The sequence below is a fragment of the Astatotilapia calliptera genome, chromosome 13, assembly GCF_964374335.1.
Source record: "Astatotilapia calliptera chromosome 13, fAstCal68.1, whole genome shotgun sequence".
Classification (NCBI taxonomy): domain Eukaryota; kingdom Metazoa; phylum Chordata; class Actinopteri; order Cichliformes; family Cichlidae; genus Astatotilapia; species Astatotilapia calliptera.
The window spans coordinates 8,830,003-8,854,887 of NC_137434.1; the positions used below are offsets into that span (position 1 = coordinate 8,830,003).

Consider the following 24,885-nt stretch of genomic DNA (forward strand, 5'->3'; position numbering starts at 1 on the left):
TATCCTCTCCTCTCTATTTTTCCCAGCATTCCTAGTTAAAAAACAAAAAAAGTCTAGAAACTCCGTACAGGGCTTAACAGTCTAAACAGACAATTAAATCTTGACTCAGCCAGTCCAACCAGGCCTGCATCTGTCTGCATTCTGTGCTAATGTTGGAGACACGCGAGCACAAACCCACACCCACAAACGGTGGAACAATGAACGCTTCACTTCAGATTGCAAAAGGGAAAGCGCTGTCCTATATGGTTGCGTATCGCCTGAACTTCCTGTCAGAAATGGTCTTAGTTTATATTTGAGTGTGTGTGTGTACACTATAGAAACAGACTGTTCCATAATGCATAGCCTCCAGACCACAAACAAGGCTTTTGTACAGTACAGCCAACCAAACTGCCTTTCAGCCAGCTGGAGGTGAAGCTACTGTACATGTAGGAACCTTTCTTCAGCCTACTTTGTATCTGCTGGTCCAAAAACCACAGCGCACACACACACACACACACACACACTCACACACAGAGGAGTTACAGCCTTAAAGGCGCCAGCCGTGCAGATAGAGCTCATTGAGTGTAATAAATATTGCATATTACTCCCAGAGGAAATAGCCTGCTTGTGATCATTATGCGATATTGTTTACAGACAAAACCCAAACTATTATCTTGTTACAGCCTTAATGATGGTTTAATACTGGCTGTCTGTTGAGGGCTGCCGACAGCCAGCTACTCTCAGTCACATTTAATGCCCACTGTACTTTTTGAAAGGAACTTGAGCATCAATAATCACCCGTTTAGCCTGGAACTAACTCGTCGATGAGTTTTACGTTTCTCATCCTTTGGCATGTGTAATTACAGCCCGGACATTCAGCAATGGACAAAAATAGAGGATTAAAAAAAAAAGGATGTTGATAAATGACGACGCACACAAGCATAAGACATTCACTGTGCAGAAGTTGAAAGCTTTGGCTCTGATAATTGAGAAAGTCAAGCCAACGTGAAGCGAGTGTTGAGCTTTAACTTTCAACCTTTATTTCAGGGAGAAATAAGAGTTTTTAAAAGATTCCAATTATCAGAGCCAGAAGGGGGTAAAGTACAGCTTGAGGCATAAGGGGGAAAAAATGCTATTTTTGTGGCACTCAAAGACTTTCCCCGAGAAGCAGGAGACAAACAAGAGCGACAGAAGAAAGGCAAACCTTCCCCACGTTTTGGAGTCTACAGGTACTTGAACTGTTGCTGGAGCACACCAAACCACCCTGTCATCTGCTGTGAGCATTCAGCAGCTCACCAGGCCATATCATATTATAGAATACAAGCTCTCCCTGCTTTTTGCAGTGCATTGCCTTGGATGATGGCCGCGCTGGCTCCTAGCCATAATCTGCTATTTGAGTTGTGTGAATTAGACTCCAGAGGGAGGATTTGCCTTCCAGAGAGATAATTGAAATGACACAATCCAATCATTTTTGGAGAAGAATGAGAGCGGGAAAAGAGAAACAGAAGACAGTACATGGGTGTATATACCTGGAAGCACCGTCAACCAAGCAGTGTGATAGGAGATCCCAATAGAATTACCCGCCAAGCACGTATACTCCCCAGCATCTTCAAATGTTACATTGGGCAAGTAGAGAACTTCTATCTCCTTATCTGTGGTGTTAACACCTGCAGTCTGGAAGAGGAGGAGGAAAAGAGGGAAGGTGAAAGTAGAAGAGTCAAAGAGAGAAATAAGGACGGAGAGAGAAAGAGAAAAAAATGAGACCCCACAGCACCAAAAGAGAAATCAGAGGAGCTGGATAGTATCCATCGTTGCAGTTCCATCTAGAGGAAAGGATGTTGGGAACACTCGGGGCTGGAGAGGACACAGATGGAACCCAATATGCCACCAAATACATGAGGAAAACAGAACAAGTGCACCAGAAACAAATACCCAAAAGGTTCCCATCACCCACAGAACCTGCTAAGAAAAGGCAAGTCTAAACCACACATTAGACACATGCACAACACAGAGCGAGCATGGAGAACACTGCAACACCATGCATCACCTTGACACAGCTCGCACAGAAAAAAAGATGCTAGCTGTGTCAATTTTGATGTCTAGGTGTGCGGGCTCGTCCAGTGCTTCCATGGTCTCACCATTCCCAGGTAATGACGGGGGGTGGGGGAACAGCTATTACACAAGGGCGCAACATAAAGGGGGAAAACGGACTGTGATACCAGGACAACCAAGGGACCACCAGCAGGACCACCACAGCACAGCAAGTCAGGATCGAAGCCTATGAAACCACACCGGAAGGTAGGGAGGGAGTGTAGGTGAGTCAGGTCTCATAGGTTACCTGTGATGACAGTCAGCCAGCCCGACTGGCTGACCTCGCCTATATAATTGGAGGCTTTACAGATATATTCTCCAGCATCTTCTTCTGTCACGTTGGTGAGTGTGAGCACTTCCACGTCTGAGCTGTTAATGCCTGAACGCTGCAATCCACATACACACACATTCTTAGACACGCACATCAAATGAATGAGCAGAATTAGTCAAACATCACGACTACAGCTACTGCATATGGATCTGCAGGAGAGAGGAGAAAGCAGGAATCCCCACGGATAAAACCTGGCACTTCATCAGGAGAAAAACAGAGTTAGTTCCTTATATGACTGCTGACATTCACCTGGAGTCACTGGCAGAACGCCACAACGGAGGGAAGGATTTTTGTTTACGCAGAAATAAAATCTAAAAGGGGACGTGAGGCGACCTACCTTTAACACTCTGACATAGGGGTGTCCATCTATGCCGTAGCGGCTGCCGTTTTGAGTGATATGTTTTAGCCACTGGATGTGAGGTTGCGCATCACTGTAGACCTTGCAAACGAAACGGGCATCCTCTCCTACGTGGACAGTGGTGTTGGCCGGGAGGCCGGCCTGAAGAATAGGCCGATGAGGAGACCGCTCTGTTGAGAGAGAAGAAAATTAGAACATGTCTAAATGCCTGCCACTTCCCTTTAAGAGTCTCGTAGTTAAATCTGATGTTTAAGAATGTGAACGTTGATTTGTGCTTTATGCACTGTGAGTGTGAATGGTTTTTCCGAGCAGCCCAGGCAGGTATAATCATGGTGATCCCGATGTGTAAATCTAAGAAGCTCTTGAAAGCTACAAACAAAACAAAGAGGAGTATCTAGCTCTAGTAAACAGAAATCAGGTAGAGGAGGACTTTTATAAATCGAGGCGCACATTGGGGGTTAACCTAAACTATGTGCCCGTCTCGGAAAGCGGAATATCTTCATAGCGCCCTCACATCTCGACTTATCTGCATTCTTTTACAAGCAAACATTTGCCCAGAGCGAGACCTGTGGAACAATGCCCCCTTTCAAACACCACCGCTATGAAGAGCCCACCAACCCCCACACTGACAGCAACCACCCGCTGCCACTAAACTCTCACACACGCACAAAGTGACATCACCGAGCCGGGGGCGCCGCAGCGCCTTTCCAAAACAAAGCCTGAAGGTAACTGTAGTGAATACGTTTGTGCCCGTGTATGTATACGTGTCGGGGTTCGTCACGGGGGATGGTCAGAGCGTGGAGGCTGGGAATTAGAGAGAAAGAGGGGGAAAAAGGGGGGGGAATAATTAGCAGGGTGAAAGGAAGGAAAGACAAGGGATCGACAGATGGATAGTGCAGAACCTAAGAGGTAGAGACTTCTTCCATGTGTCTGCATTTGTCTCCACGCTCCACCTTTTTGACATCTGTCAGATCAGATCAATCCCACCCCTTATTCCTCCCTCCTCCCCTCTGCACATTCCTAGAGCACGTCTTGTTTATTGTCTCTCTTTATTTGCCCCCATTTTCTCTCCTCTCCCATACTTCACGAGCCTCCGCACCCTCTCGATCTTTACAAAACAGGGAGAGGTGATCGACTTGAATTTCGTGCTCTCTTTGTAAAACATACCGAACAGCATTTTATGAGGCAATTTTCTTTTTAAAGAACTTTAAAACCATTTCAAAATGTGAAACAATCACACGCAGAGGAACATGTTGGCAAGTCAAAGGACTTTTTCCTTTTTCTTTTTTTCTTTAAATGAACTTGAAACTTTATTATAGCTGTGCCAATTCTGGCTGGAGCATTTAGAGCTGCATAGCTGACTACTTAGACTAAATGACAGAATATGTGGTGGTGTGAGAAAAATAGGCCACGTAATGATTTGGGAGAAACCCGCAAACAATAAAAGGCTGTGGAGCTTTTCTTTCTTAAATTAGAAAAAGGAATATCACGTGTGTGTGTGTGTGTGTGTGTGTGTGTGTGTGTGTGTGTGTATAAACGCTTAGATCTGATGTTGTGAGGACACAAGTCTGTTCATGCTGTCACATGGAGGAGATTTGGCTTTGGGAAGTTCCCATAGCATAAATCATAAAGATTTAGCATGAAAGGTCAGTTTAAGTTTAGAATAAGGTTAGGGTGAGAGTTAACGAGGTAGTAGTTATGGTCAAGTCTCCAGTAAATGAACACAAGGGATGGGAAAGTGTGTAACGCGTGGTTATGGGTCTAGAAGTTTCCCCATTGAACTTGTACAAGAACTTAAAGGAAGGAAGCAGAAGACATATTTGGAAAAAATTCCAGTAAGCAACAGAAAAATAGGCCAAAGTTAAGGTTTCTCTGTATCAAAACAAACGAAGAAGCAAACCCCGCATTAATTTTTTATGTGTTGTTGTTACCAGGGTCACAACAAGGAGATGGCATTCCATCGTTCAAGTCTGATGAACTTTGGGTGCTGGGTGGCTTGGCACACAGTGACCTGAAGGTCAGGGAGGGGCTTAGGAAAAACACAGCACAGCACAGGAGGACACAGGGCTACCCACAAAATGTCACATAGCCACCCCGATCTCTTTTAACTCCTCATTTCTCCACTTGCCATGGCTGTCACTTTGCAACCCTTTCTCCAAAGCCCAGCTTGAACCAGAGCAAACTGGCTGCTTTTGGTTTTAAATCAAATCAAATCAAATCACTTTTTATTGTCACATCACATGTGCAGGCACACTGGCACAGCACATGCTGATCATGCAGGTCATTTGGACAAAAAAAAAAAAAATTAAAAAAAAAGACAGATAAGAGCAGCATTTTCTGTCCCTGCTTCCCTGCCTTTTCTCTCTTTCTCCCCCTCTCTCCATTCTGTCCAACCAGCTATAATGGAGTAAAATGAAGCAAGAGGTTGCAGGGGGCAGTGGCTGTGGAGCCAGACATGGAGGGGGTTTACTGCTCTGCAATAAAACAGAACAAAAACAGAAATATGCAGTCTGAAGGAGAGCTTGAGCTAAGTGCAGAGCGAAGCAGAGCAGGGGGCCTTAGTTGGGGAGCATTTGCGCCCGTGTGTCGACCTCCACATGTTTGTGTGCCTGTATGTTCACTTTTGTGCTAAAACCCTCAGGTATTTGATCTAAATCTGATACAGTGAAAATAATACTCATCATTACCATGGAGGCACTAATAAAAAGAGCGTGCAATTACAGCATGACTGCTAAAGATTAGTGACAGAGCTAGAACCATAAACTACAAATGCATGAGTGTAGCACCCTAAATTTTCTTCAGTGAAACAAGCAGCTGCAGCTTCATGTCTATTCTGATTATTTGTGGTTTACTGACTAGGCTGTAGAAGAATTACTATGTCAGATAAGTTATGATGCGCAGCAAAGGCCAAAGGAGAACTGGTTCAAATCCAATTTAAGATCAAAGTTGGTGTGTGCGCTTGCACAAGCACACAGGCTTACATTATCTACTATCTTTATCCCACTCCCCTTGTTGTCCGCACAATCGATTTTGCAAACTGAGCAGAAAAACAGTCTTTGCTGTCTTACTCCAAAGGTCAGAAAAGGGGGTTGACTGAGGTGGATCTGAACCCTGTGATACTGCTCAGCCAGCATTCTGTTGTCTCAGAGTCTAGATGATAAAATCATTCACAAATCTTTTTACTGACTTGTAAGTTGTACTAAATGACAAGAATTTGACATTTCATGACATCATCAGGGGCCAATTTGTAAGAAACATGAGTAGGTTCAACATTTTTTTCTTGCAATTTGCATTAAACTATCCTTTAAATAGACACTAAACATTTGTTTTAGCTCGTTGGGACTGACATATCAAGACAAATTACAAAAACAACCTATTTTATTTTATCTGGACAGCATCAAATCACAACAGCAGTTGTGGCAAGACACTAAATTCCCTACAATACAGGGGAAACCCCAATTACAACACAAGTACAACCTGAACTTTATCTGAATTTATAACCAGGAAATTAGACTTCATATTTTTAAGATATTCCTGCAGTTTAACTAAGTGGTGTGTGTCATCTCGCTTCACCTAGACACAAAGATGGGTATCGTCTGCACAGAAATGAAAATGTATGCTATGCTATCAAACGATGCTGCCTTAGGGAAGCATGTATAATGTAAACAGAACTGGTCCTAGTACAGAACCCTGTGGAACTCCATAATTAACCTTAGTGTTTGAAGAGGGCTCTCCAGTTACATGAACAAACTGGATTTTATTAGACATGATTTAAACCACTGCAGAGCAGTACAAAATACTGTGGTGAACAGTATCAAACTCTGCACTGAGGTATAGCAAGACAAGCACAGAGATGAGTCCACTGTCAGAGGCCATAAGAAGATCATTTGTAACCTTCACTAAAGCTGTTTCTGTGCTGTGATGGGCTCTGAAACCTGACTAAAACACTTCAAATAAGCCTTTCCTCTGCAGAAAATCAATTAGCTGTTTCACAACTGCTCTTTCAAGATTCTTCAGAATCAAGAAAGAATTATCAAAGCAGCTGTATGCAATGATATGTCTGTGAGAGGGTTATGAGTATTTTTTTTAAATTATTTGTAAAGAAATTCATGAAGTAACTACTAGTTAACGTAAAAGGAACAGAGCTCCGACTGGCTGGTCAGCACTGTCTGGCTACAGTGCTGAAGTCTGATTGTTTTCTTCAATCACTGCTGAATAGTGAGACAACCAGCGGTACAGAGGGCAAAAAAAATAGAGCAATAAAATGTTTTTCAGGCCAAATGAAGATCTTCTACATTAGTGAGACACCACTCAATTCTTCGAGTAGTTTCAAAATCATCAAATGTTTAACTTAACACAAATTAAATATTGTTATATAAATTATTGATAGCCATATTAAAACTGTTGACATATTCATCTTTAGCTTCCACATTCCTCATTGACCTCCACCTGCATCCAGAGCGCACCTGGGCAATTCCACAGAAGACGCTCTATTCCCACTGTGAGAAACACCCACTGCCCTCCCCCTCCTCCATCCCTCCTTTGTTAGCCTCTCAGGTGTACTTTGAGCCTAAGTGTGTGTAGTACTGACCCACTACATCCAGGGTGTAGGTATGGTTGATGGATCCAAACTCGTTCTCCACCAAACAGGTGTAGTTGCCTTTGTCGGACGGCACCACGCTCTCCATGATGAGGGTCCAGTGTTGGCTACGCACCTGGGTAAAGGAGCAGTCTCTTGTTATGCGCAGACAGAAACTCACACAACTTATTATCACGTGCATGTCATTAAATACTGAGCCACTGAGCAGAGATTAGACACCGAGAGCCGGTGCTAAATGTGAAGACTAGGAGGAAAGAGAAAAAAAAAAGGAGCACATGACAGAGGGGATCTGAAAAGAAGCATTAAAGAAACGAGACGATCCGGTGTGCAAACAATATTCAGGTCAGATTTGAACAAAATGACTCTCCAACGTCACAATCTTTTCTTTATTCATGCAGATTACATACCCTGATGGCGAAAGCTTCCCAGTTTATATCACCGTCTAAGTTCCGAGTGCTCTAAGAAGTACTTACACTGCAAGTACGCCTAACATTGCCCTGCGTGTTTCCACGTTAGCCGTCTACCTCTTCTGTCAACCACTGCTATTTCATTTAGTCTCCCCCATCCTGTAGTCAAAGCCATTTTAAAAACATACAGTTATTCATACTTATTTGCAAAAATAGCTTCACCTCTGTGTGGCATCAGCAGGTGTGAGTTGACAATAGAGTTTCCATCAGCACACTGAAGAGACACTGTAGCCACTGCTTGTACAGGCCTACATTTCACACAATGGAGAGATTATACTACAGGGCTGGGCTCAGGTACAGCTTTTGTCCTGCCTTTGTTGACAAAAAGAGAGAAATGAACTGTCCACGGTAGATTTGACAGCTTGACTGTGTCATTTCCGCCACGTCGTGGCTGTTTTTTGTCCGTGCTGTAATGAGTGTGCTGAAAGCCAACGGGAAGCAACATTAGCGGCTACATCAACATTAATCTGCACCTAAACTTTCCTGGCAGTGAAATGTGTTTCCTCATAAACCACAAGTCATTAACCAGGAGCCCCAGACTCATTCAGCATCACTGGGTCTTTTCATAAATGAATTTCATAACTGTCCATTTGCATTATTAATGCACTTCATCAGTACGACTCCATCATATACAGTAAGGGGACAAAGATGAATTTAAAGGAGAGAAAACAAACTGTAACCAAATTGCGTATCAGACTAGCACCAGTTTAATCTACACCTGGAATCAAAGGTGTAAACATGCACAGCACATGAATTTTAAATATAAACAAGCTCAGCTATAGCATTTGTAAATCATATTTCAGGTCAAAAGAATAACAAGCTGGAATCACTATAAGTCTCCAACCTAAAGCCAGTGGGACAGGTTCTCCCTGATCGAGTTACCTCAACATTGTGAACTCATTTCAAACCTGACGCTACCGACTTTCTCTATGCATTACTGTTTAGGAGCATTTAACCCTTATGTCCTGTGCTTACATTTCTAATTGTTGGGGGTATAGAACCATGTCAAGTTACAGTGAGAGGCTCTGCAAAGTATCCCGGTGAGAAGAGGCGCACGGATGAGCAATTCCAATTTCACACCAGAAACCCTGCCCTCGTTTCCTCTGTCTTTCCTCCTCCCGTCTCTCCAGCGAAGGGTGGAAAAGGGGTGAAAGGACATTCAGGGAAGTATTGAAAGGAGAAGGCTCTCCTTGCAAATAAAATTCACAAAATGGCCATGAGAACCGCAGCCCAGAAAAGCAGCCAAAACCCAGAGAGGGAAGTGAGTTGACGTTAGTAATAAAAATTCTGATCTATTAGTGTTTATCCTACCTTATACCCTCCCATGCGGTCCTCTTGGCGGAAAGGCTTGCTGTTTTTAAGCCAGCGCAGCTTGGGCTTGGGGTTGCCTCCTGCAGCACAGCGGAACTTGACTGTGTTGGCAGCTGGCACCGCATGCAGCTTCTTCTCCATCTTTGCTGATGAGGTCCAATACGGCGCGCCTGCAACCAGAGAACAGTTGGTGTTGAGTGAGGCTGAGATTTCCTAATAATGTCCTCGGCATTAACATTTTGGCAGTGGGACTGCAGACTGGCTAAGGCATGTACATTTGAAGAATTACTGCAAGAAGAGACAAACCTGAAGCATTTGTAAAACTCCCAGGGCTTTGGGAACCCCAAACCCCCCCTCCAACAGAACAAAAACCAGAGCTCAACATTCACAGAGCTAAACAAAAACACACTTTTCCTGCAGGCTCGACGGGGTGTAGCAGGGGAGGAAAAACATCGGCTCTAAGGGGAGAATGTGCCTGGGCGTTGCCAGGAGGGTAACTAGACCATCACATTCAATTTCATCTCATTCCACTTAGCAGCTTTTTTCCTCCCTCCACTTCCTCCAATTACCATAGCTGCCCTGTTTATCTGCCTGTCACTTGGCTAGATATGGACAGCAGGGCCCAGGACGCTTATCACCTTTTGAAAATCATTATGTGCCATCAGGGGAGAAAATGAATGTCACATTTAACGAAGGATATCAGAGTTTTCGCTGCATACTTTTGTCCAGATTCATATCAACACCAAACTGACAACCGTTATTTCTCCTACTGAAATCTGTCACCGTGCTTGTGTTTCGTCCATTTGTCAGCTCCTCTTTTTCTCACAATTTCAGTCACTCAGTCAGCTGGATTCCCCCGCCCCTCTTTTTTTTCTCTGCACCTGGGAGGGTGATTGCCTAAGCAGATGGGACTCGGAGGGGAAGAGAAACTCCAAGTCAAACAACAATCCAAACGGTCTTCCACACCATCACTTCCCCCTCATATGGCAAGTAACAGAGGGAATACCCAAAGATAAGACTGCTACTGGTTCAAACACAAGCTTAAATTGAAGGAGACTATTCCCTGCACTCTCTTTCCTTCCCGCCCATACTATCAGCAGAAGCCACCAATCATTTCTCTGGCTTAAACAACCGGACAAGTCGAGCATATTTGGAAAGTACAGTCAGTAAACATCGCTCTTCCTTCCTGAATGGATGCATACAGTAAGTGCTCGCACTATAATTAGTCACTACCCCTTTCATCTTCCTCCTCACTCTCACTATCACTGCTCTTCTTTTTCCTCCAGCTTCACTTCCGCACACTCGCCCTGTTATCACTCCATCCATTCAGACAGAGACAGATTAGGTGGAGACTAACCCATCGTGAGCCCGTCTCTCAAAACCGACCTCTGACCTCAAACTGGCAGCCGGTCAGAAGATGAGGTTGAGACATAAAAGGTGAGCAGTGCAGTTTCCCATGCTCTCTGTCCGGAGGGATAGCACTTCAAACCCAACAAGCCCTCAGATGAAGCCAAACTCTCGCTGGCCCAAACGCTTTGGCCTCCAGGAATCCCTGCCGCCCCCAAAGCCCTGCACATCCGGCTCCCCGCTCACGGCTGTTTATCCTTAGCTGGCCTGGGGTGAGCTGAGGTTATCTAACTCAGGCACTGAGAGTCAAGATTTTTTTTTCTCTCTAAGCTCCTCTAGAGAGCTAAATCTGCAAGTGTCCCAGAGAAGTATTTCATTGTTGAAATGATTTCTTGTTAAGCTGCAATATCCTCCTGTTTACCGTTCATCTGTGCAAGCTGAACAAGTGATTTTTCTTGATGGTAAATTAGTACCAGTGCTGGAAAAATCTGTCAAATCAAAGTACCTCTAAAATGTCAACTTTTACCATGTTCATATGGGTTCTTCACCAAGACAAATTTGATATAAAAGCATTCAATTTGTAATGTTTTTCTTGATCAAGCCGAAACGCTGTTATTTATTTTGACAACCTTTCATGATGGCAGGATTTCCTAAATCCAAAAAAGAAATATGCAACAAACGAAGGAAGCTTCAAAGAGTTATTACATATGTTTAACACATGTGAGGAAGGTTTAATTCGATCTGAAAGATAGTGGCAGATCAATCGTCATCAAGTTTTGATTCAGACATTGTTTAATCCTGGTTGGTTCGCTTAGATTTATGACATCAACTTTTCTTCAGCTGAGTCCCACCCAACAAGGAAGATGATGTCATAAGCAAAGTAAAAACTGAGACGGGGAGGAGTTCCCTTATAAAAATTCGAAAGATGCACAACTTTTACCAAAGGGAACACGCAATAAAAGTGAGCAATCATCTAAACAACACAACTGTAAACAGGATACAGGTCTGATGATTTAGACCCGAGCTTAGAGCGAAGCTCCTCGTGGCTTTTCAACTTAATCATGACATCAGTCCCCCCTGCCCCCCTTCCCTCCATCCACCACCCTAAGCATGGCTCCCCTCACAGATCCCTGTAGAGGCTCCTCTGCATCTTCTCCAATTACACCACCCCCCGCTGATAAACAAACAAATTTCCATCTTTTCTTCACTAGCATATGTTCGTCAGTCTTCTGTACAAAGTTTAAACAAAATGCTCTGTGTTGCCCGATCCAGAAAATAAAGCCACGAATATAAAGCTACACCCCTCACTCTCCACTCTCCTTCCCTCCCACGCCCACCCTCCTCCTTCTCGGCCCGAGGCCAAGGCTCCACGCCATGCTCAGAAAAGAGTTGGTACTGATCCAACACACCCCCACTCCCCTGCCTCTTTTTCTCCCTCTCCCCCCCCCCCTTTCTTTTAATAATAATCTTGGTTTTGAATTTTCAGAAACACACACGGCGAGAAAATGCAACTGTACTGCCAGAACAGCTTCGCCTTTGTTTTCAAACAGCTTATTACCATCAGAGTGGCTGGATCTTTTCCCCTCCACCATTTTTTTCTTTTACTCTTGCTCGAGTTCTGCTTCCCCCCCCCCCAACCATCACCACCACATATTTAATGGATTTCAGGCAATTACAGTCAGCCCAAAAGTGGAGAAGGAGAACTCACGATGAGACGCAGCGCCTGTGGAGAAGTTTAACAAGATGTGGAAGCCCTCAACTTTGTTTCAGCCTCCTTTTCGTGAGAGCGTATGCGATCGCAAGCGTGCACATGCGCGCGTGCAGAAACATCCCAGATACTCGCCACAAAGTTGGGTAAAGAACTTTCTCTTTCTCACACACATGCACACACACACACAAACCCATCAGGTGGGTAACTGAGTCCAGATGGGCATCTTTCATAATGGATGAGCCCAGCTGACTAAATGGCTGACAGGATGGCTCCATGAGGCCTGACTACCTGTGAGACACAAGCTAGAAGAATGTAAGGAATCCCTGCACTCCCCTGGAGCGTCCAGCCTGAAATACACACACACACACACACACACACACACACACACACACACACACACGCGCGCACGCAAATCTCAGGAACACTAATGTATAGAATAGCAGCAATATGGCTAAAAGTCCAATTTGACAAGAGTTTGGTGTCACTCCCAGAACAAATAAAGACCATCCACTGTCTGTGCTGCTTTAATCATAATCACAGAATCTCACTTCTGCTAACAAACTCTGACAAAGCCAAGTAGATTATTTCGCTTGGGGATTAAGCCTTTCTAAGTATTTGGCTATCACAATCAGCATCCCACACTTAAGTTCTGACATGCTCTTAGGGACTCTTCGGTATTTAACAGACTAGAGCACTCAAACCATGGTATGTGCTAATTTTAAAGCCCTTAAACTGAACTTTTTGTTATTTGATATGGGCAAATATGCTATTAGTTAATTGCTTTAGCCTTCTCTGCATCCAAAATGTGCATTTAAAGTGTCATGGAGACATAGCTGTAACTGGTAGGAGAATGAAGCTTGAGTTAACGATGGAACAAATGTCAGGAAACAGAGAAAATTATTGAACGGAGAAGTTGGAAGATGTCAGATCGGTGAAGAAACGGGTTACTACTGTCTCTTTAAGGCATCTTGCTCAGGGGTGCCTAATCTACGCGACCTGGTGAGGAAAGGGAGAGCATCTCGAACTCATTCATACCCCCTTTGGTTTCCTCCCATACTCACTTAACTGCTCTCCATCCGCCCCAGTGTCCTCCGATCGCTCTGTATCGTCCTCATCATCCCCCGACGAGATGGCATCTGCACAGAGTAACCACGGTTACTGCCATCCTTTTTTGCACCCCACACACAGACACACATGTAGCAATTTCCATGTTACAACACTGCAACACAGTTTTAAAGGAATCAATAGCGTGAGGGCATTTTTTTTTTTTAATATTAAAATATGATTGTAAGTTACTGTTGTTATACAAGCGCACACACTATATATTGAGCTTCAGGCTGTTCATCCTTGACCACATCTACTCCATGGCCATTTCCTGGATCCACACCAAGCACAGACCAATCCTCTCTCTAAAGTTCACATCCTGACCTGTCCTAACCTTGCCTGATCCCTGACTCACCTGTGACATTGACTATGAAGCAGACTGTGTCTTTGCCCACGCTGGTGCAGGCGTACAGGCCCGAATCCTTGGGCGTGGTGTCACGGATCTGCAGCACCTCCTGCTCTATCAGCGTGCGGTTGTTGTTGCCCAGAGAGCTGCCATCTTTGGTCCAGGTGATGGTCCCCGTCCCTGGCAGAGGGCAGCTGAGCTTTAGCACTTCCCCCGGGTGCACTGAGCACACCGTGGGCTTAGAAATTTGGTATTTGTTCGACGCCTCTGCAGAGCAGATGTGGGGAGGAGTGGGGTAAGGTCGAAGGGGATCGGGGAAGGTGGGTGGGGGTAAAGGATGAGGAAGGAAGAGGGTGCACAAGGAGGAGGAGGAAAGAGAGGTGGGAGAGGAAGAAACAAGCAATTTAAGAAAGAAATAAAAAACACCAAAAAAACCCAACGGATGCATTTAAATCAACTTATGCAGGAGGAGCAATACAGAAAAGAGGAGGCCCACGTTTCAAACCGCCACACCAACACATCTTTACAAACTCCCAGTCATTTAAAATGAGACCCTTGGAAACCTAGATCTGTTGAAGTGTGCAGACGATTGGCTGTTATAGATTCAGTGCATGCAGTTATGGCCATAGCTGTGTGTAAAGGAGAAAGGAATAAAAACAAAACCAAAGAAAACAATCCAAGCTTTGCGAACAGTTGTGAAATGGACATCTTTGTGGTGAAACACCCCTCCCCAGCCATCCATCTGTTTCAGTGCAGATGCCAAGCAGTGTGTGTAGGTGAGTAGGAGCAATGCAGAAACATTTCTGCAGCGTTTAAAAAAAAAAGAAAAAAAGAAAAAGGGAAGGTAATACAACTCCAGAATGTCTGCCCATCAGAAAGGAAAGCATCCAGAAAAGTCTAAGACGGAAGTAGTTGACAGGCAGGGGAAGTGGGAGGGGGGAGGCGGGGATGGGATCGGACGGGGGTTTTTTGTTTTTTTTTTCCTGTCTTGGCATTTCTCTGGTACTGACTGTGCACCTAAGCTACGAAAAACCTTGAGCTGGCGGCAGCCTGACTCTTCTGTTTTCCATCTCTCTTGTCGTCGTTCTCTTTCACAACATGGCCATGGAGGATCTACAGCTCGGCCAGATCTACAGCCTCAGCTCCTGCCAGCCAAGGCAGAGAGCAAGAAACTCAGCGCTCTACTCCAAAGTGCATAGAACTCTTCATTTCTGGGAGAAAAATCAAGCCTGCCTGCGAGTGCGTGTGCACACACTGTTCTCAGACTCGTACATCTGCACTGACGGAGCAAGATGAACACCCGACATGTTTTTAAAAAAAAAAGAAAAAAAAGAGAGAATTCTGAATTTCCATAGCTGAGACTGCACTTCTACATCAGGATCATCATGGATTACATATCCACACACATTGAGACAGTTTGGGAACGCTGAGCAAACTAGGAAAAAACCTAAGCTGGGTTCTGCCGTATATGCTCAAGTCGATTCCAGTCACCCCGGGCACGTTGCAAACTTCACACACACATTCATGCACACGTGTATGTGTTCACTCAGCTCGATTGCAGACTGATCTTAGTCAGTGTTGTTCTCTATAATGCAGATGTTCACAAGTTTACGTCTTCAGTGGGAACAAGGTGAAAAATGAGAGGGATTAAAAAGATTCGAGGGAGGAAAGTTGCAACAATGGAAAAGCGTACAAAAAAAGCCAGCGATGGTGGTATATGCAGAGCGTTTAGCTGAAGTCCGATATGTGTAATTACAGAGGCAGCGGCACTCCCTGCCTTTCCTGTACCTCAATGCACCTTTTCACCGACACCCCACCCTCATTATACACCTCTGCGCTTCCTATGTTTGTGTCAAATGTAACGTAAACCTGCACACACACGTACAACAGGAAGGGAAAGTCATTCCGCCACAAGCCTGGAGTTGAGGTATGTGCGCAAACCTCTTGCCCCTAGGCACGTACGCACACAGGTACGGTTCCTGCATTGTCTTGTTTTTCCCTCTTAACTCCTTCAAACCGGAAGTGATTAAACCCCCCTTTGGCACCGAGTGTGTGGTCTGATAAGAGGTGGAGCTCCTGTGCTGATTGATGGGAGCTGTCTCTGCTACCTTTTACAATGTGGTTTTCCACACTGGAGGCATTCAGTGTGATGTTATTACTGCTTGGAGGGGTTTTTTCTATATCACAGGGATAGTTCTGGAAATGAAGGAGCGATGGAAGAAGGGTACGCAAGTTTGGAAGGAAAAACAGGAAAAGGGAAGGGCAGGAATTTATCCATTTGGTGTGTGAGTGATTGAATTTGTCTTCATCATTTTCTTTTCTCTGCTGTGTCCATCTGTGCCCCTCCATCAGCTCCTCCTCCTCCTGCTGCTCTTTCACCTCTCCTTCCGCTTTGCCCTCTTCTTCCTCTGATTACACACATCCACACCCACCACGACCCTGCTGACCTAACCTCGACCCTTCCCAAACCTGTTGACACCTCCAGCATACCTGATTTTTCATGGGAACCTGTGTCATCTAACCCCATGTAAACACACACACACAGAATGCAGAAACTAACTTGTAGACAAACTAAGAAAATAAAGATACAGAACTGAATCTTAAACATGTTATCTAAACGCACAGCTCCGGTGAAACACTTACTCTCAGCATGTGTACATGGACTCTTGTAGCCTCTTGTGTGTAAGAGCTGAAACACTTCACTGCAGATTTTCTCATCTCTGCAAAGTTTCATCCCCCTTCTGCACAACAGGAGGAGGCGGGAGCCTCTCTCTCTCACACATAGACACACACACACACACGTTTTTCTCAATTTCTTTCTAAAGCAGCTTTCTCCTCTTCCCACCCTCTCACAGTCCTATCACTTTCCTCTCTTCTCCTGGAGCACATTTCAAACTCCATCTCTCTCCCTCTCATGCACAGCCATTACAAGTGTCCATCAGGTGGAACAGATTCAGCCCCTCTTATCCCCGCTCCCTCTTCTCATCCTCAGTCGCACCATCTTTTGCTGGCAATAATTAAGTCTCACAATCCGAATATATGTGCATGTGTGTGTGTGTGTGTATGTGTGGCTAAATGCAGCAAGCGATTCTCACCAAAGTCCCTTTAATGTCTGCTTGCCCATCTGTCCATCTATCAAGTTGGCATGAGCCCCACAGAAATGTTGGTAAGAGGCAAGAGCAACGTTTTTTTTCTCTGATCTTAGGAATTGACTTCTTCAGAGAGGCACATTTGCCTCCAGGCCTATCTTCCCATCTCCTCCCTGCCTCATTCTGCAAAATGAGATCGAAGACTAAATGTAATGACTGCCATCTCAAAGGCGCACACTAAGCATGCATGGAGTCCAACACAGACACTCACATACACGTGCTCAAATCACATCATCTCCACTGCCCTTCTTATCCTTCCTCTTTTCTTTTTACCCCTCTCTTCTTCCTCTGTAACCCCCTCACGTACTTAAATCCCAGGACTTTTCTCCCCCTTTTTTGTCTCTACCCCTTTTCTAATGTCTGTGTCCTTTCAGATTCAAATCCCTCCTCTGCTTTTTTTTTTTTATGACAAAGGAGCAGCTCCGTGAACTGGCTCCTGCAAGCATCCATGGCAACAGCCCCTCGAGTTCGCTCACCCCTTCACCCCCTCATCAAGGCCTTCCCTGAACCCCACACGACCCCTTTAGCCCTTTGGACACTATGTACAACAATCTTCTTAGGCTGAATGTAGCAGTAGTGACCCTCAGAAACATTGCATTAATCTTGAGATTATAACAAGTCAGATGAAGGACACGCTGAAGCCAACAGTAACGACAATCTAATGATAATCTGTCAGATCAGTAGACTATAAAAACACTTGTCTTATGCAAGTTATTTTATGTTAAGAAAAACATATTGAGTGCTTAATTCTTAAAGCTGTACAACAAATCAATGTGCTGGTGCAGTGGCATGGACAAGTTTGAGTTGTTTTAGTTTTCTTTTTAATTTTGATCCCTTTGTATTGTTGATTTTTATTTTTTTTTATTTTTTTTTTTAAATTGAGGTGGTAATTCTGGGGGGCGGGGGGGCTACTGAGGAGGGGTGGGGCTAATGGCAGAAAGAGTACAATATAAATGTATTGCATCACCCTAATCACATTAAATTTGCCTGTAACGCAGCATTGTTCCTTAACTCAATAATATCGTTATGGTTACCAATTAAGTGGTTAAGTAACCTTTTCAAAAATCTTCATAATGCGCAGATAACAACAAATGTGACCTCAGCTTGTGAGAGAAAGGAGAAAAACAAATAACAATGTGATCTAGACCTTTTACACTTTTATGAGGCCACGGATGGTCTGACGAAACAGGCTGGCACAGGTAGCGGCTCTTCCCAGCCTCTTATCAGACAGCTGTGAGAGTGAGCGGTGGAGTGACATGGTATTTTCTGGCACATAAGCCAAAGCAAATAACGCACTCCAACCTACAAGATTAACACCAGCTAACGGCAGGCTAGTAAAAGCCATTGTGTGAAAGCTGTATATTAAACCCCAATGCCCCCCCCCAAACACACACACACCGACTGACACACTGTGTTTGTTTAGAGTTCAGTTCCATTGCCATCGCCACACATCTAAACCCACAATCCATGTCATTAACTGGCCAGCTGACAGTTTTACACTTTTACAGCTGCACTCCTACTGTGCAGATAGCACAGTGCTACAGATCGGTTATGAGCAACACCTCGCACACGGATGCACACGCTGAGACAGAAAACTGTAATCCCATTTTGTTTAACATGTGCCGACTGTGTGACTGGTTTAAAAGGGCGCAGCGTACATGTGAAAGCAGGAACGATGCAGCAAGAAAGCCAAGAGAGCAATTACATTCCTACTGTGGAAAAGCAACTAGTGTGTTGTTAACAAGCATCCATCCCATTCGTGTGCCTGTCTACGCATCAAAGAATCTTCCTTGATGCATAATGGAGCCTATATTTATTTAACCGCTCGACTATTTTGAAGCGCTGCCTCCATGCTGATCAGAGCATTTTTGAAGAACACAGTCAGGCGGGGACGACATGAAAGTCAAGCCAAACCATGAGCTGACTTTTGTCAGCCTGCGTTCCAGTGCGCCTGGTGCCACATTTATTCCGCATTATGTGCAAGAAGAGTGGCTTGAAAGAGCAGAAAAATGCCTGTGTATTTTCTGCCATTGTCATTCAGAGTATTTTAATCAATGTGCAAACAGAGCGTGCCTGGACAAGGTAAACGTTCCCATATTGAAGTGGCTACAGTGGCAACAATAAGCCTGTTGTGTGAAGACATTAAACAGCACGTTCAGTCCGCTTCTTCCATTGTAACAGCCACAGGTAGGCAAACTACCAGGGGTGCAGGGGCAGGCTGTATAGAGACAACATTGATATGCAATCTGATGAATCTAAAGTAATTACTGCTCCCACAGACACAAGCACGTCTGCAGGGCAGAGGGGAGGGGAGGGAGAATTCAAATTTTGAGAATTCTTAACCTTTCTGGGTGGGGTGTGGGGACGGAGGCGGGGGGGGGGGGGGGTATTCAAGACAGTTACGGTAGGTAGGACAAGTCAGTCCATCTCTCTCTAACATCTGCATCCCACAGGTGACTCCATAGTGTCCTGTCAGTATTAGTGAATGGAAGAAAGCAACAGACTGAAGAGGACAACACATTGAGTAAAATCACACAAAGGTGCTGTTGATGATAATTTAAATAAATAAATATTTGTTTGCAACATGCAACAGATAAATTGGTTCACAATCAGATAAGCAGACCAGGTTCTTTGTGCCCTCTCTGTTCTTCTTCAGGTGACCTCACCCAGGCCACTTAATCTCCAGTCACATGACTTCATCGCTGCTCAGCAGCACTCTGTAATCTCTCCATCTAAAGGAGAAGTCAAATATGCACAAATCCTCTTAGAGCTCTTCTGGGGGATTTTGTAACTCTGGAAAACTCCCCCTGTCCTCTCTGTGGCCATGTAGCGTAGCGTCCGGGCCATGTGGGGCTCTGAACTCACCGGCTTGGAGCCAAACAGTCTGAGACAGAACAACAAAAACAACAGGAGAGGAGAGCTCGGGCAGCCTCTCATCCAAGTAGGTAAGTTTGATACCTGACCTCAAGGGCAAAGGCCGAGAAAAGGTACAGTGTGTGTTTGTGTAAAGACAGAAGGACGGTGGGGGAGGTGGCTTAAAAGTGATGCTCTGTTGTTTGGCCTAACTCACAATTAGCATGCTGATTAAAGCCAGGGAACAAAGGACTTTGGAATGCGACTTACCATCCATCAAAACAACTAATTAACTCGTCTCTAACCAGACTCCGAGACCAGAGACACAGAAATAGAGAAGCCTAAAAGAAAGACTAAAAAAAAAAAAAAAAGCCTTTCACTAAGATGTTTCTCAAAACTATATAGCTTAAAACATTTATTCAAACTTTGCAGGAACAGGAAATAACAGCAGTCGTGACTGGAAGAAAGCAAAGACCAGAACTCTAAATCTCCATCTCAATCTCTTTCCAGGCGAGAAGGTCATGAGAGAGATGCCGGGTTAAACATTGTGCCACCCTTCTTCACAACTTTCCCTCCAAACAGAGACACAAACCAGGCTTTACAGCTCAAGTATAGCTCAGTAAGCTACGCACAGAGAAGAACAATAAAACAAAAAGAGTGCGAATTAGAACTCAGTGAGGAAAACAAGAGGTCGGCCATGCCAAGGTTAGTTGCTTCTCTTTAGTTTATTTATATTTCTCCCTCTAAAATGTTGTCTCTTTTCCAATATTTTAACTTTTACTGGAAGTTAAATGAAAAAAAACAACAACTTGTGCTTCTGCATGAAACTCCGAAAGTTACAAAATAAATAAATAAATAAATAAGAGTATAAAATATAGAAACTGTGTCACGGGCCAGTTCTGGATTCTTATCCACCTCAATGTGAGTAAATGACAAGAATTTGAAGGGAAGGATGCAAAAGTAAACAAAAATAGGATGAAGGGTGGATTTATTTATTTAGTTATTGACAAACTGGTGCCTGCTCTTGAAAAACAAGGCAAACAAATGTGGGTCCCCCCCCACCCCTCTCCTACCCCGTGTTACAGCCCCTCACTGCTTACCTTCAGGTTCCAGAGTGGCCTCCCCCTTGGTGGCAGTAAGGGGCGGCCGGGCCACGCTGACAGTCAAAAGGGACAGCAGGACAGCGGCCAGGAGCCAGGCCCACGAGGCCATCCCGCTATTGGGGGACAGCGCTCCCCATACCCCCCTTCTCCACCTCCCCCTGGACACTGATCCCATCTGAGGGGGTCCGCCCAACCATCAACTGCTGCAGGGTTGGCCTGTCACTCACCGGAATTCACCCAATCACCTGGGCTGGGAGGTAAGGGGAAGAAGTTGGGAGACAGGTTGAAGAGGCAGAAGTGTGAAAGGCAGCAAGGGGAGAGAACAAGAAGACAGATTTAGTCAAAATGGTTCATCTTAATTCATAGATGCTCTTTGAGCCACGTCCCTCTTACTTCTTTCTAAAAAGTGAGAGACAGCTGAAACAACAGAGTCACCAAGTGCTTCAAAATGCTGTCAAACAAGCCACACCACAGACATACCTGAAAGGTGAGGCAGCCCACACAGAGCCGCCCCGCATCTACCTTTAGTTTTGATCTGTACGCACTGACATATATTTCAGAACACGAACTCAAACATCCCTCTTCTAAATTTTAGTGTCAAAGGAGCCGTTTCACTCACGTCCCCCAGACTTCTAGCATTTATTTAATCTCACATGAATCTAATGAAAAAAAGAGCATCACCTGTTCCACGCTGCTCATTTTCCCCGCTAAATTACTAATATTACGTTTTCTTTTGTAACAGATCAGTCATTATATGTTTTCAAAAGTCGCTGGTGCAGAAAAGGCAAAGCAGCAGCAGCCAGTGTGGCACCAGTTTCTCCGCTGGACGCCGCTTATGCGCAACAGATGCACCAAACCTGTTGCCCGCGCTGTTGTGTTTGTGTTAATCGCATTCGTAAGAGCTTTTATTGCATGCCCAGGACTTGATTATGAGAGCCGTACGGTTTTAATTGAAAAAAGCGATATTGCAACATGGGGACAAACACACACATCGTTCCGTTTAGCCAGACATCTGCGGTTCAACCGCGGCGAAGTGTCTCTGGAGGTTTGGTTAAGTCACGCTTCCCTGAGCTCCTTCTCTTCCAGCTGGAAGTATCGATTGGTTTCACCCGCAAAGACAAATGTAATTTGACTTTTAGAGGGCGAAAAAGAAGACGTGCACATGCCGAGTTATCTTTCATTCAACCGCTCGGGGGCGGGGGACTGCGGGACACGGACGGTGACCGCGCACCTGATGTCGGCGTGCATGCTTGAGTTCATCCGACGTCTTAACTTTATTAGAGAAATGCGCCGGTGTGAATTTTGCAATTAGAGTACCCAGTTCCGCATAGTGACAGCCCAGACTCATGAATTATTGATGAAAAGTAAACGAATCAGTGCACCAATCAAGTACTACTGGCATCACCGCTGTCTAAAAACTTCTGCAGGACGAAAAGAGCCCAGATAACACGCCCCCACCAAAAAAAGCCTCCATGTGGGGGTGTTTTTGTGCTACGCTGCTTAAAGAGAGCAATACAAATACTACATTTTTCTACAGCCGTCAAATAAATAACCTACAACAGAAACGATTTGGAAAAAGAGAAAATTAATGCGCAAAACTCAGAAGTAAACGGTATATAGTGATACGTGATATAATCCACTCTAAAACGGGACCCACTGAGAGCTCGGCCTCATACATAACCAAGCCTTCATTTAAAAACTCGAGCTTTCAATGAAATTTCTTGGCACTGATTGAATCCCCGATTGAAATTCAAATCAGTTGGCTTTTTCCACAATGAGGGGGGCTCATTTGGAGCTCCTCGGTGATTTAGGGCTCCGGCACCAAGCAGTGAAAAAACAACAGCGGTCACGGGGTAATTGGCACCATAAATGCAATGTAGAAAATTTACCAAAGTAATAAATAACCCGGACACTTGTTAATGGGCCCTAAAGTGATGATGCAAGGTGTTGTGTGGCTCCTCTCGCGTCTTAAATAAACAAAGATGAAGTTCACAGCAATAAGTTTTTACGTGCAAAAAAAAGAAAAAAAAAACAAATTGGGGTTTTTTTTAATGCATGCCAGGAAAATATGAAACTAAAATTTAAAAACTTTAAGATTTAAGAACTTTACGCACTTCGTCGTCTTCTGGAAACTCTTTTGGTTAGAAAACTACAAACAAACAATTTTCAGGGGTTTTTTCGTGCAGCTGTAAAAAAATAAATAAATAACTGCACAAACCGTGGAAGCGCATTTCCACTATCGCGTATGGCAGCAGGAACCCTGACAGATGAGGCTCTGAAGACGCATTAGATTTTTTTTTTTTTATCCCATGCAGAGAACACTTACCAGGGAGGACTAAAATCGTGGAGATCTCTGTTTTGGCATGCACAGATAAGGGAGGAGAGAGCATGAGCTGAATCCAGAGGGAGGAATGTCTCCAATAATACAATGCAGCGGCAAAAAAGGGAAAAAAATCGAGGCGCTGGCTTTTTTTTTTTCTTCAGCTTACTATTCCACAATCAGCCGGCATCAGCTCGGATCTGAAGATATATTCCAAACCCGACTGACAGCGTAGACCAATGCCATGCACAGAAATCCGGGTTTACACGCGTTATCCTTCCAAAACACTTCGTAAAACCATATCGCTGTCCCCCCCCTCGAAACTTTCCACCTCTCGTCACCAAGTTTCTTCCAAAGCGCAAAACACTGCCCAGTGTTCCCCGAACAGCGCACTTGTCAACTCAACAGAAAGTTTGCAGCTACCATGTACGTGGGACGAGTTCTAAAGGGCAGAAGAGAATAGTTGTCCACTGCAAGGAGAAAAAAACACCTCGTAAAATCCGTGAATGTGCGTCCTCTCGGTGAAACGAGCGTCTCTCGCGTCTACTTCTTCCGCCGACAGTCTTCACTCTGTTACTCAGACGCTTTGTCAGGTTTACTAGATTTTTTCTCCTCCTTACGTCTCCACACACACCGCCCTCCTCCTTCCCTCCAGTGCGTGTCATCACCCCCCCTCCCTCCTCCTGTCCCGAGCACCCCGAGTGTAATTCGAGCCTGTGCCTGCACTGCTTTCGGGCCCTGCCTTCCTCCGCCCATCAAACTGCAGAGCTGCCTGACTGCCTGCCCCGCGCTCGACTCGTTCACACAGAGTGGGAATGCGAGAGCCACTGCTCCTCTGCCGAGCTGTCAGACCGCAACGCCGCTCAGTGGCCAAGACGTGACACAACGTAGACTGTAGTGAAGCATCCCTGCAGACTCAGTATTAGAATATTCAGATCAGTTTCTCAAAGTAGAAATAGTGTACAGTGATTTAGAGCAAGAAAACTGAAGTCAGAATGAAAGATCGGCAGAGGTTCACCAAACTACAAAAACCATGTCTACAAATTGTGGAACAATTTTAGAACAATGTTCCTCAATATAAAATTGCAAAGACTTTGAATATCTCATCATCTGCAGGGCATAATAGGATTCAGAGCATGCGCAAAAGACAGTATTTGATGCCTGTGGTTTCTGGTACCTCAGACAGCACGGCATTAAAAACAGGCATAGAAATCACTGTATGACCTGAGGAACACTGCCAGAAATTGTCTGTGACCACAGCTCACCATGCAGTGCAAAGCCCTATGATGCAAAGAAGTGAAAGATATGTGAAAATGATCCAGAATCAGCACCATTTAAAATCCTTCAAAATGTCCAGCAACTCATTTCTTTGGTTCCCAGATGTTTACAGACAGTAGAGGGGATGCTACACAGTGGTGTTGCTGCCAACAAATTCTAAATGGCCTTAAAATGTCACATTTTCTCAGTTCCACACAGTTTGTGTCGGTCATAAATCATTACATTCTGTATTTATTCACATTTTACGCAGCGTCCCAACTTTTTTAGAGTTGGGATAAGAAAACATCACTAATATAGCAGTCCAAGTAATACTGATATATCACTGAAAACATTCTCTCTGCGTCTGAACCTTTACTGTTTCATACTATTGTGCACATTTTTAAATAAGAGATCTTTTTCATAGCTCGTGATAACAGAACAATAAATGAAAGCAATAAGAAGTGAATCACAGTTTAAGAGAGGGGGAGGTTTATGATATTCTGCAAGGCTGCGGAGTTTAGAAAAAAACTTCTGTTTATAACTTTCCTATAAATGAAC

General features: G+C 44.5%; 1 protein-coding gene across 9 annotated transcripts in view; it reads right to left on the minus strand.

The window, feature by feature from the left end:
• Nucleotides 1-23,726, minus strand: part of fgfr2 (fibroblast growth factor receptor 2) — a 37,171-nt gene extending 13,445 nt beyond the window's left edge. For 2 of the 9 annotated variants that reach the window (XM_026191172.2, XM_080288269.1), the window contains exons 1-8: nt 23,077-23,684; nt 20,748-21,000; nt 13,655-13,912; nt 13,257-13,331; nt 9,138-9,307; nt 7,351-7,474; nt 2,739-2,929; nt 1,509-1,653 (exon numbers count right to left, since the gene is read on the minus strand). In XM_026191172.2, the coding sequence (XP_026046957.1) occupies nt 1,509-1,653; nt 2,739-2,929; nt 7,351-7,474; nt 9,138-9,307; nt 13,257-13,331; nt 13,655-13,912; nt 20,748-20,925 (1,141 nt within the window). In that variant the 5' untranslated portion in view covers nt 20,926-21,000; nt 23,077-23,684. Of the gene's footprint in view, nt 1-1,508; nt 1,654-2,317; nt 2,457-2,738; nt 2,930-7,350; nt 7,475-9,137; nt 9,308-13,256; nt 13,332-13,654; nt 13,913-20,747; nt 21,001-23,076 lie in introns of all 9 variants that reach the window. The other 7 variants (XM_026191174.2, XM_080288271.1, XM_080288270.1 and 4 more) reach the window with 6 other exon arrangements.
• Nucleotides 23,727-24,885: the final 1,159 nt, after the last annotated feature.